This window comes from Argiope bruennichi, chromosome 9 (assembly GCF_947563725.1).
Source record: "Argiope bruennichi chromosome 9, qqArgBrue1.1, whole genome shotgun sequence".
NCBI lineage: Eukaryota > Metazoa > Arthropoda > Arachnida > Araneae > Araneidae > Argiope > Argiope bruennichi.
Genome location: NC_079159.1, coordinates 88,631,712 through 88,645,382, shown reverse-complemented (window position 1 = coordinate 88,645,382; position 13,671 = coordinate 88,631,712). Strand labels below are relative to the sequence as shown.

Below are 13,671 nucleotides of genomic sequence, written 5' to 3'. Positions count from 1 at the left end.
TTTGATTATGATATTTTTACTTACTAAATAACAGTTAAATTGTTCATTATGTCTTTTCAGGTGGCATGCTTTTAATTTCATTTTAGTCATTATCATTATCGCAGCTGATCTAAGCTCTTCAAATAGAAACCTAACCAATGTTGGAAGATTTCAGCGTGGAAATCAGCCGAGACGCTACAGAAGGCAAGTCTTCTTCAATGGCATCGGGAACGGCAAACCAGTCACCCCATCGCACCGCATATCGAGGATACCTCGAATTTCATCAGCAGAACTGGAAAAATTCGTCAACAGATCGGTAGCGATGGTCGAAAGGAGATTGGGCTTGTTAGAACAAAGTATATATGCAAATGGTAAATATGATATACCTATAAAAATATATCTTATTGTGTTCTAGCAGCCTTTAATGACCAGCTGGTGCAGCTTGGTAATGGTTTATTTCAATCAAATCTCTTAGTATAGTTTTTATGATTGTCTCTTCAAAGGTTTTATTATGCATCAAATTAGATAGATATCAAGCCATGTTATTTTAACCTTCTTGACCCGACATTTGCATGATTAAAAATTTGAATTTTATGTAAAAATGGAATTTAAAATTTCTTTCTATGATAACCCATGTGAAAATGGGATTTATTTACCGAATAGGGAATGAAATATGGTTTCCAGGACATGCATTCCCATTAGGACAGAAAGGTTTACTTCTGGAACGAAGACATCCGATCGAAATAACTATTTGTAATGAATTCTTTTTTACTTGCAGAAGAACAAGAACAATTACTAAAAACAAGTTGAATTGTTATTTCAGTTTGAAAAGAAATAGTTTCTGTATAGGCGCCCGCAATTTTTAAGATTTTAAAATCAAATCTATTCATTGCTTTTGTATGTTTTTCTAATATTGTACAGCTGTTTAATGAATTTTTTTTTTTTTTTGAATAATATGTATCTCTGCTTTTATTTATGTTTTCAACATTCTCTCATATTTTTCAGTCCGGCATCAGAAATTAATAATTTAATTGTATAAAATTAGTGAACTGCGCATCTCAAGTTGAGAATCTCTCATGTACTTTCCCATTCCTCTTTCACATATTCTTAAAATTGCCGTTACTTATTGTATATCTGGAACTAATTTAAATTCTTCCCATTCCATTTCATTCAACAAAAAATGATATCACATTGTTTTACATTTATTTTTGGCAATATATTGATTCCTTTCTTCCGAATAAAATATTATATAATCTAAATGGAAATTGGGACCACAGTAACTTGGTGATGTTAAGATCTCAGTTTTGGAAACAGGGGAGATATCTACTTCAAAATTAGATTAAACTTATATTGTGTATACACGTTTAATGTGACTTTGAGAGTAAAAGTCCTCTTTATGTTGCTGCTTGGAAATTCGGAACGAAGAATGTCTGGTTGAAACATTTTTTTTTCATCTGATTAATGTTGGAAATTATAAGGTTCATTCCTTAATAGCCTCTTTTGTTACTTTAAAAGGGATTTTAATATAATTAAATCAAACAAACCAATCTAAAATTTAATTGTAAATATAAATGAAATCTGTTTTAAAAAACTGAGCCTCAATTCATTGACATCTACGCAAACATATGTAAGTGATATGATGAATTCAAAATTGTTTTCCTCATTTTCTACTTAAAAATATAAATTCAAAATATGTATAAAATACGCGTGAGGCTTTGACAAACATGCAGATTACAATACTGAAACATGTCTAGAAGAATTGGTATGTAGTATTTCTTCGAATAGAATTTTCATGTTTTTTACCAATGAAACATTTAAGCATTAATTAAATTTAATTAAAACCTTAGATCAAAATTTATAAGAAGTTTTAACACTGCATTACGTGCAAAATAAAGTAAGAACCTGTTTAACATTGACATTCAACGAAACCACTATGCCACTGTAAAAAAATAACTTAAAAAAAGTTAATATAAAAATGTTTTTTATATAAAATATTAGTGAGATAAAATCTTTTTATTGTCCACAGTTTTATTTTTAATACATAAACATTAGAAGTCTTTCAAAAACATTCCTAAAAAATAAATTATTTTTAAAAATAAAGAAACAAAGATTTAAAACTCTACCATTACTTAACAACAACGAACCAATAAATATATTTATTTCAAATCATCTGCATCTATTAAATTACCGAATAAATTTTATAAAGTTATAGAAATTGATGAGATGATGACATGGAAATGAAATTAGTATCATCTGAAAAGTAAAATATAGAATTTTTAAATGGCATTTAAATATTCCTTATGGAATAAATTGTACCGAAGTTACCGAAATAAAAGGACAAAATTACAATTAATTTTTTTTTACAAATTGAATGAATGAATTAGCTTTTATCAAGTTAAAAGTATTCTTTTTTCTTGTTCTTAAATAATAAGTTGTAAAGTTTGATTGAATTCGGCCCAGTGGTTTAGAATGAAATATGGAACATGTATATATAGATTCAAATTTACTAACTTACATATTACTGCATAGTCACAATTATTTTTAGTCATATATTAACATAAATTTATAATTTCTTTGATAAGCAATATATTTAAAAAAAAGCTCGAGTTAGAAAATTAGATTATTAAATTCGCACTTCATTTACATGATTCAAGGGAATTATAAAAAGGTGGGGTTTTTAAAGTGGCAGTTTCATTTTATTGAAGTGGTGAGTATATGAGTCTTGAGAAGTAAAACTAAACAATTTTCGGTTTTGCAGTGAATTAAATGAGCTGTAGATTATATGACAGTTTCGAAGATTTATGATGTGTTAGAAAAACAATGAATATGTGGGTTCTATTCATTCTAGCAGAGTGAATCAATCACAGAAAGACAAACTCAGTCGTCGTTATTTGAAAATAAAATCAGTAAAGATACATTCTATTATTTAGAAGGTAACTAAAGATTATTTTTAGCAGATTCATAATACCTAATTAGAGAAAATTCTTGCTTGATTATCCTATATGGAATTCTTGATTTGATTGTTAAAAAAGAAAAAGAAAAAGGTCAGGATTTCCATTTGCATCAAAAACTCTTCAAACGCTGCCATAAAAAGACAATAGAAGAAAAATGAGAACAACTTTAATCTATTTGTGATTGCTTCCGTCATTAACAAAAGCAGACTGCTTTCATTTTATTGAAAGTTCCATGGAATGTTAACTGATTAAGATGAGAGGAAGATACGGTTATGAAAGAACAAGAAGAATGGAGAGTAGGAATTCTTGTCAGACATGAAATGAACAATACAACAAGAAAATGGCAATGCTGTTCTCAATGTATCGTGTCTCTAAATCTTTTCCGTATTTAAAAAAAAAAAAATTCAAAGTTATTTTTACAAACAGGCTTTGGAAAACAAAGTAAACTTTTATAGTATTCATAATTAAGTAATAGATATCTTCCTTTTGATAGGAATTCTACTAAAAATAAATAGATATTAATCAAAAAATACTTTCAGTTATAAATAACGCATTAGATAATGAATATAACTAAAAATAACTAGATATTAATCAAAGGATACTGTATCTTTAGTTATAAATAACGCATAAGATGATGGATTTCTTTTTTTTTTTCACGAGAATCTGCATATGTTTTTTATCATATTTTACCACAGAAATATTTTTATAGAACATTTTTCCGCAAAAGATAATCTTTATTTTCAAAATTTCTTGCTTTATGCACAAATATTTTAATTCAATTACAATTTCAGTAGAAAAAACGATGAAATAAGTTGTGACAAAGAAAAATAATATCACAAAAAATCCTAACTATAAATATGATTATAAATTATAACTACCACAAGCATGATGTCATGATAAAAATTGAAAAATATAATTATTTAACAATTTTCTTAATCGATAAATCTGTGACAATTGATGTATAATTATTCAGCCTATTGAAGCATTCTTAAAAAATAATACATTTTAATTCATAGAATTTTTTTTAAATTCTCATCTGTATTAAAAAAATTTCCTTTCTGTAGGATGAAGATTACTAACTCAAATTTGTGTATATATTTAGGACTTTGTTTCGATTCGATTAAATACGAATCGAATTCATACTTATTACGTTCGTTTTCTTAACTTATTCGAACATTCAAAGATTACTTATTACGACACATTGCTCTTAGTAGGGAGACCAAACTTCGCTCGGCAGTTTTTGTAAAATTTTAGTTCTTTTTTCGGAATATTTAGATACGAATCGCATACTGATTACATATGAATATTTTTCAATCTTGCCTCATCTTACATCCATCAGCGCCATCTCACAAAATTTTGGGATACCAGTAAGTTATCATCCCATGGCAACAATGCAATCACCACAAAAATCTGAAATCGTGCTTTATGATATTGTCAGCATGAGACAGATAGAAAAAAGTTCTAATAGTTACAAAAAACTTTGTGTGTGTGTGTGTGTGTGTGTGTGTGTGTGTGTGTGTGTGTGTGTGTGTGTGTGTGTGTGTGTGTGTGTGTGTGTGTGTGTGTGTGTGTGTGTAAAATAACGGTATTCAGGAAAGACACCTGATATAGATAAACTTTAAAAGCAAAACCTATCTAAATATATAATTGTTTCAAATCCTTAGAATCGTTTCCGAAATACACGAAATAAATTTTTATATATACAAGAATTGTTCTTTCAAAGTTATAATATACTGCAGATTCTATTCTGTTGATTATCGTAGAATGCTGCCTTTCGCTTTTGATACGTCTAAATATCAGAGAGAATTCGCTAGCTTAAATTCGCCCTTGGTCCAATAAGTCGCCAATATCCCTATTGGCGATCTTAAGAAGTGAAATTTGTGATCTCTCTTCATTCTAATTGAATTGATTTTCAAGAAGGAATGCAGTGAATGACATTAGTTAGATTTTAGTGCTTGAGGATAGAAAAATCTCGATGTTATTTAGATTGTATGTGTAATTAGTTACATGAATTGTATGATTGTAACATTACACAGAATGTCACCAAGGAGAGATGGTGAAAAAAATTCTCATTAATAACATTCTTCTATCCTTAGGAATTGTTTTGGATCCCGGTAGCCCGTCTTGGTTTGCAGCTGCTTCTGCGAAAACTAAAGTCGTGGCAAAGAACATCTCAAAAATGGCTCTTGTTGCAGAAGAAACTACTAGATTGCTGGCCAATCAGTAAGTATTAAGTGCTCTTTATCTGTATTGAATTTTTCAGGCAATTTTATGCTATATTCTCATATGAAGCATCATAATTTCATTACTCAGAATTTACATTTCATTCCAGGTACAAATTTAATAAAGACCAGATTCTTCATGCCCTGCCCACTGTCGATGTTCGTGGGACTGTGTTGGAGAGGGATTGTCCGTTAACAGTGGACTTCCCATGCCGGCCTAAGAAATATAGAGCTTATAGTGGTTACTGCAACAACGTCCAGAATCCTAGATGGGGCAATGCAAATACCGCTTATGTGCGCTATCTAAGTCCAGATTATTCTAACCGTAAGTTTGGTTATTGTGATAGCTTTTTGATTTAAAAGATGTTTTAATATTTGGAAGGGAAATTCAAAATTATAAGAATCGGGTAAAAATGATGTGATATCGCATCAAAAGACTTATAGTGATTTAATTATATTAGTATAACATTTACATCCCATATTATTACCTTTTCTTGCTTTTAATACTTCTTTAAAACTTATAAACAAACCATTTGTAAATATACAATCTATTTACATTTGACAATTATTTCTCTTTTTTTCTTGGATAACATTTTCTCTAAAATATCCCCTAGAAGTTCAAAACTGTTAAAATTTGTATGCCTTTCTACAGGAAACCAGCTTTGAGTTTTTGTTTGATAAAGAAGCACGATATTATCATATATTTCCATGAACTTTATGTAGTGGAATCGTAAAACTTCTGTTTTTATCCAATGTTATTTCCCATGTTTTGAAAATATATATTTGCAACTTCGCATCTTCTAAGCACCCAACAAATATCGAAACAGAATGTAACAGTAACTGTTCATTAATATTTTCATTTAGCAATCTGCTGCTTATAGTACAATCCTACTGCGCTGTCTGCTGCTCTGCACGGAGTTAAAGATATCCCTTGCCTATTTAGTGCCCGAAGTATGAAACCCAACCTTTGTTCAGGTGCCAAGAGAATTGGTCAATTTTTTTATGTGTAAATTAACTGATTTGTTTATATAAGCATAAATCTAAGCATAGATAAATAAAAATAAATAATTGTGGACTCGTAAACTTCCCATTTTATTTGCATATTTTATGCTGACTTTTACAAAGGTTGATGAGCGGAGATCTACAGTTTTTATTATTTTATATTTATGCTGATTCATTATATTCTCCCTTCAAGGCCAATTAAAAATTATTTTTCAGGTTTTCTTTTTCGGCATTTTTTTTCACTTTGTATTTGGCAATCGTCTTTTTATGTTAGATTTATCATTATTTATATCATTTCAGTTTTAATGCTTAATATAGAGAAATATTCAAGCGTTTTAATAAATATTATGCATAGAGAAAACACCACGGCAAGGAAACAACAGATTAGCAAAAGGAATAAAAAAAATAAATGACGGAGATCGAGGCAATGCCAAGTGGCATTTATCAGATCTGATATATTTTTAATAGGATAATAGCCCGTTTAATGTCATCTGATATTTTTACCATAATTTTTTATCCATCTATGCGGTTTTTCTTATTCCTTTTCTAAAATCTTGTTATAAATTTTTTTCAGTGCAATCTACGATATTAATTATTTCTTTTCTTTGAATTACAAGCCTTCAACATTGCGCATTCATTCTCTGGAAACTTTCCGTAAATCACATTGAAATTTTTATATTATAATCTTTTTTTATTTCACAGATGTGAACAGTCCTCGACAATCGGCAGCCGGTGGACCATTACCAGGAGCACGACATGTCAGCGCCGTTGTCCATTCTGATTCCGAAAGACCGCATCCTCATTTAACTGTTTTCCTCGCCATTTTTGCAGAATTCGTTTTCCATGACATCTTCCATACTTCTCAAAGTGCAGGTATCTGTTTTGATATTATTACTTTAATTCTTATTATAATCCTTGTATTTTCTTTTTAAAATTAATTAGTAAATTGAAAAAGAAACAACTGGTCCTATTTAACATTGCATGTCATTGCTGAAAGAATTTATATCATTTGATATTTCAAAATTTTATTTTTCATTCGAAATATTTCTTAGGAGTAAAAGATTGAATATCTAGTCAGAGAAAATTTCAAATTTCATAATCTAAAAGCTTTTTCGGTATTTTCTAGAAAAATAATTTTTGGCCTTATCTGAATTTTTGCTTCATTCGAACATGCACTTGACCGAATTTAAAGTTAAATTCTATTTCATCGCATTTTATGGGTCTCTGCCAAATTATTTATAAAGAATGAATATTAGCAATTGTGCATTCCTAATTAAAACCGAGCTTTGTGGTTTTTCAATAATTTTAATACATTTAAAAGAAATTAAATATTTTTTAAATAAATGCAATTAAAAATCCAGTAAAATGTTGTTTATCATAAGTATGAAGTATTAATTGATTTCTGAAAATGTGCATAGATTGGTAAAATGCTTTTAGAAAATACATCATCTTTAGCTTAAATCATTCTTTTTTTAAAACCCATTCAAAACAATTATCCTTAAAAAAAATCTTTAAAAAAATTCATCAAAATTATTCTTTTTTTTGAATCCGATATTGCTGGATATTTTCGTGCGTGGTCTCAAATCAATTAATTCGTATCGAACTAGTATATATTTTAGTTATTTGCGGTTGGCAACATCAAAAATGTTAATAAAGTAGCATTTTTAAATTCAACCGCAGTGGGAAATTAAACACTTAATTTGAACTGGTTCTAGATCAGAATATAAAATGTATCTATAACTATTTTTTCATTTTTTTTAAATAAAAAGTTATTTTGTTATCAAATACACTTAGTGATGGCATATTAAAAAAATTCTCATTCAATTGATCCTACTTTTAGAATAAAGAATTTTTTCAAACATAATTCGTAATTCTAGTAAAAGCAAAAAAAAAAAAAAAACCTATTAAGTAATCTATACGAATAGAATGCTTTACGAATGATCTACAAAAATGTTTTTTATGTTTTCATTACTTAGGTTACAGAGGGCACAGAATCCGATGTTGTGGAGTACCAAAAAATTTCCTGCATCCCGAATGCTATCCAATAATTGACGATGACATTACAAGCAAACAAAGCTTTTGCGTGAATTATGTCAGGTCCTCTAATGTACCTAGGGCCGGATGCACCCTGGGCCCTCGAGAACAAATTAATCAAGTAACTTCCTTTCTGGACGGTTCCGCTGTATACGGTTCTTCCGAAGAAGAGGTGAAGCGTCTGAGAACGTACAAGAACGGTCTCATGAAAACTCAGGAGGGACTGGAACTTTTACCACCGGACATTTCAAATCCTCATGACTGTAGAGCATCTGCTTTGAATCATAAATGCTTTTTAGCCGGTTAGTGTCTGATATTTTATTTGTTTAACAAGAATAAAGTCGAGATAATTTTGTTCTTATTAATTTCTACTTAATGATTCAATATAATTTTTTAAGAGTTTGCATTTGAACATTCAAAGTGTGGTTAGAATTGATGCTATTTAATGTGAAAAATGCCAAGATTTATTAAAATCAGTTAGTAAGACAACTCATTCGAAGTCATTATCTTTCTCTTATATACAGTCGCTATAAGCCGAACTCGGACACCATAGGAAAAAAACTTGCTCTGCCAAAATATTTTAACTAAAACTAATTGGAAAAAACGCTAAAAGGCTCTTTTTTTTGTCAGTGAATTTATTGCATTACTAAAAATAAAACCAAATAATGCCAATTCATAAATTATAATTAAAAATTGAGTCATAAAAGTGAAATTTGTGAAAAGGAGATCATAAGCCACACTCGGTCATCTCACAATTTAGCACCAAATAATTGCAATCCAGGGAAAAATTACTGCCACCTTTATGGTTAACGTTATAATTGTTCAGGGGGATTTCCCATTTAAAATGCAGAGACCAAACGAGCATTGTGTTAAGAACACTGGTTATTAAGCATGCGGTAGATGGCAAGTAGTGCCAGAAATATCGAGATTGCCTACGGAAGTCATGCAACGTTTAATGACATCATAAAACTATTTAAAATCAATAATCAGGTGGGAAATACGCCTATGACAACCCACAATAAGATTTTCAAAGAAGTAGATGATCGATATTCAATCAGAAAATTAAAAAATCGTTCCTTAGTGCAACAAACTTATCTATTATAGCTGAAAAGGAATTAGGAAAAAAAAATTTAGCCAATCAACAATAAAAAAAAAATGTGTATCATAAGGCAAATCTCAATAGAAGAAAAACCAGACAAAAGCTTTTCATAAGTAAGAGAAATCAGACTAAGACTTAAATTCGCAAAATAAGGACTTAAATTCGCAAGGAAAGTGCAAACAAGGATTTTTCTTATTGGAAAAATGTCTTACTTACTGATGAGAACAAATTCTACATTTTTGGTTCCGATGGTAAGCTTTACATCTGGAGAATATCAAATGAGGAATTTCGCACAAAAAAAATTGAAAGCAACTGTGAGACATGGTGGTGGATCAGTAATGGTCTGGGGCTTATTTTCAGCTACTGGTCTAAGAACCTTGCATTTTATTGAAGGGAGAATGAATCAAAATGTATACTTCGAGATTTTAAAGAACAACTTGCAACAATGTGTGCTGAAACGTTCTCATGTCTACAATTGGTGATATTATCAGGATAATGATATGAAACATAAAGCTTTTCGAGTGCGTTCCTGGCTTCTATATAATTGTTTTCACGTCATAGACAGTCCACCCCAAAGCCCCGATATAAATTCCATCGAAAATTTATTGGAATACCTTTAAAAAAATGTCCGGGAACACACCATTTCCTGTAAAGTTGAATTGAAAAGAATATTGTTGCTGGAATAAGAAAATTCTGAATTTAATTTTTGTGAAAAATTTGTGCAATCTATGCCAAAAACATGACTTCCATCAACGCGTGTGTTATTAATGACTAGCGAAAGCAATTGTTGAATTTTAATGGCCACTCCTGACCCTGCTGCTGCCATTTCTGTCCCAGCATTTGGCATTCATAAGAATGCACTGAGAATATTATAGAAAACTAACTGCCTTTGGCGACCAGCTTGTTTGCCCAGATTATCGGCATTTTAGGCTGTTAAATACAAATGTGGAACCCATAATTTTTTTTACAAATTTCACTTTAAAAACATGAATTTAACTGTATAAGCGAAACAAATTGTAACACGTGTAAATTGAAAAGTGTATGAACTACGAAATAAAAGCGGTGGTAAAAGTCCAACTTCAGAGTTAATGTTGAAAGAAATTATTTCTTTATCTTAATTTTTACCAATGACGAAAGCACGCGATTGAATAGTTTAATGGATGAGTTTTATAACAATAATTAAGTATTGGAAATCGTACATTACAATAAAAAATAATAAAGACAATTTACAAAAATGAAATTGATATTATTGAATAAGTAATTTTTTTGAGTTTTTATATAATGCAAAAATATTTTTGTGAGATAATAGTTTTGAAAGATATGGTCTTCAATTTCCATTGGAAAGATATAGCGATTATTTGTCTGACAGCTTTTAAAAATTTTGAGCCTCGATGAAACTTTGAACTCATTCTTAGTTGCTTTTACATCTTCTTTCCTGTGAATGAATATCATTATTTGGCTAGCGTTATTCAGAATATTTCTAATAAAGCTTTGCACGTTCAATCAATAGCGAAGTGCTGAATTAAGCGCAGTTGTAAAAACATTCAGTAAATCAATCCGAAACGTTCGTATGGCGATTAGTTTACATTTGACTGTTGCCATTCGAAAATATATAATAAAAGTTGTTACTGTGCCACGCACGTTATTGTTTTATATAATAAACTATGCTTTATCAAGTTTGTTCTTCTGTGTTTAAAATAAAAAACAATTATCAGCAAATAAAGTTATTCATATTTGTTAATTATGTGCAGATATTTTTCAGATCATTTGACTGCTTTTTTTGTATGCAGGCGACGTTAGAGTGAATGAAAATGTTGGTTTAATGGTAATGCATACTTTATGGGTGAGAGAACATAACAGGATTGCTAGGGAATTGCTAAAGATCAATCCACATTGGACTGATGACCATTTATTTGAAGAAACCAGGAGGATTATAGGAGCTGAGGTAATCTATTATGATTTATTTTTAACTTTTTAAAGCACTTTCTTAATAATTTTCAACATACATTTTATTTTTGGATTTGTTTTTAAATTTTTGTCAATCCTACTATAAACAAAGAAACTAGCGGTGATTATGAAAAACACTAACTGAAATTTAAATTTGTATTTTTTTTTCTTGAGATTATTAATATTTATATAAATGTGATAATTGTTTAAGTTTGGCTGTCAATAATTTTCATGATAACATATATAATGCGACAAGTATTGCATGGTAGACCTTTAACTTAGAACAGTGGTCGGCAAACTCATTAATCAACAAAGACAATTATCAACCGTTCAAAGATTAAAATCTCTTTTGAGAACCACATTTTTTTTACTTAAATTATATAGGTAGGTATATTGTAATTCATTTAATTAGGGCACTCTTACTCTAGCTTTTACTAAACGCGTCCTCAATCTTATCAATTTACATTCTACATTCGATATTACCCGAGCCACGAGGATTTGTCGACCTCTGACTTAGAACTATCAATTCAGAAGGTAGCAATTTCTTGTAATAGGTACTCAGAAAGAAATGGGTTTTCGAATTTTTAATTAGAATTTTCATTGAAAAAAATTAAATGAAATTTTATAGGGTTTTATTCTCTCCTTGACTGCAAAGCATATTACGCAAAAACTATCTTTACATCATTTTAAAATTTATTAAAAAAAAAGAATTATTTTCAGTGATATCAGTTCCATTTCGTTACAATTTTTCTCTACTTTTAATAAATTAAAAAAAATTATTTTTAAGTATATTTTTATTGTTTTCAGTAACTAAATTCTTAGTCATTTGTGCAACGATATCAAATGCATTTTTTTATGAACATGTTATTGCAACAAATAATTAAAAGAAAATTTTAAAAGTGTAATAATTATGAAGGTGTCAAACCTAGAATATCAGTATCAATGTATTTCGCACAAAATAAAAATAAACTTTAATCTGCAAGAGCACGTCAATGGGAAAAAATTAGCTTTTATCAATCTGTTGCCATCACATTGACAGAAGTTCAAATTTAAAAAAAAATCAACTATTATTGTAAATTAAATATATAAAAGCGTAAATTTCAGCAAGTGTCTTTGTGAAGCGAAAAAATTTGAAATATATTTTCTAAAAAGTAAATGGAGGAAAAGATTTCTATGACCTTTTACAATATATATTGTATTAATTAAATCAAACAATTAAATTTAAGGCAAACATGATTTAATATATCTATTGAAAAATCAATGTAATCCGCGCCCATCAGTTAATTTTAATCAGGGGCACGCATCTATTAACAAAATGGTCTAAATGAACTAAACAATTACATTTTATGTTACTTGAGTCAATACCGATCAATTAAGAATTTTAAATTTTTACATAGGTTCTTTACTTTGCATTGGTTACATTTCTTTTACATAGGTTTTAAATTCTTACATAGGTTTTCCTTTGTAATCATTTTACATGTTTACCCTTTTACATTAACTTTTGAATCTTATTTAACAAATTTTTTTGAGACATCAATATTTTAACACTTAGCACTTCGATCTCTCCTCTCAGGAACCATTCAAGGCAGTGCATCATTATGGCGTTTTATTTAATTATTTTATTAAATTTTGACTGGTAAAAATACTTTAGAGTTGTAAAAATATGTAGATTAATTTTTTGGGAAAATTTATATATATTAATTTTTCGGAGCAATGAACAAGTTCTCTTATTCGGCAAATATTTATGCATCTAATTACTTTTCGGAGAGCTAAGGGTTAAATAAAAATCTTTGAACTTCAATTAACTAAATCATTCATTAAAACTAAATAATTTATGAAATTTGAATATCACTCTTCTATATTTTAGAACACTTCAGAATCCATTTCAAAGAAGATACCATTCTTTTACCAGGATTTCTGAACAGTGATTGGCTTATGATTATGAAAATATTGATTGTTCTAATATTGATATGTAAAAACTGACAGATTTGATCGCAGAAGAAAATTTATTAATTGAACTTGAGTTAATAGTTGAAGTGCCAAGAGTATTTCGCAGAATATGACTCCTTAGGACAAAAGGACTGTGTAAAATTTAAACTTCATAATTTTTTCATAAGAACATTTATTGACTGAAGTCAAATAAAATATTTTCATTTGCATCATTTAAATGTTTTGAAAGTAAAAATAATAACTGAATTTTACGATGAATTAGAGAAATTTTTGTTGAGTAATTCTTTAAGATATTGTATAAACTACAAAAATTATTCTGCATTGCATATACAACTTCAATGCAATCTACATTCAATTTTCATATTCAAAAAAAGATGTGTTTGGTTTCAGTAAAAAATGTTTTAATATTAATCGCAGTTTAACATGTCCACTCTAATTTAATGTGCAAATTTTATGAACTCTGGCAGAAATTAGTAAGTAATAC

The 13,671-nt window shown here is 29.0% G+C and overlaps 1 protein-coding gene across 3 annotated transcripts in view; it reads left to right on the top strand.

Annotated features, from left to right (window-relative positions):
- LOC129984809 (uncharacterized) overlaps nucleotides 1–13,671 on the top strand; it is a 99,636-nt gene that overhangs the window by 21,305 nt on the left and 64,660 nt on the right. For all 3 annotated transcript variants that reach the window (XM_056094772.1, XM_056094771.1, XM_056094770.1), the window contains exons 2-7: nucleotides 61–350; nucleotides 5,030–5,156; nucleotides 5,266–5,480; nucleotides 6,860–7,030; nucleotides 8,134–8,493; nucleotides 11,081–11,235. In XM_056094772.1, the coding sequence (XP_055950747.1) occupies nucleotides 302–350; nucleotides 5,030–5,156; nucleotides 5,266–5,480; nucleotides 6,860–7,030; nucleotides 8,134–8,493; nucleotides 11,081–11,235 (1,077 nt within the window). In that variant the 5' untranslated portion in view covers nucleotides 61–301. The remainder of the gene's footprint in view (nucleotides 1–60; nucleotides 351–5,029; nucleotides 5,157–5,265; nucleotides 5,481–6,859; nucleotides 7,031–8,133; nucleotides 8,494–11,080; nucleotides 11,236–13,671) is intronic.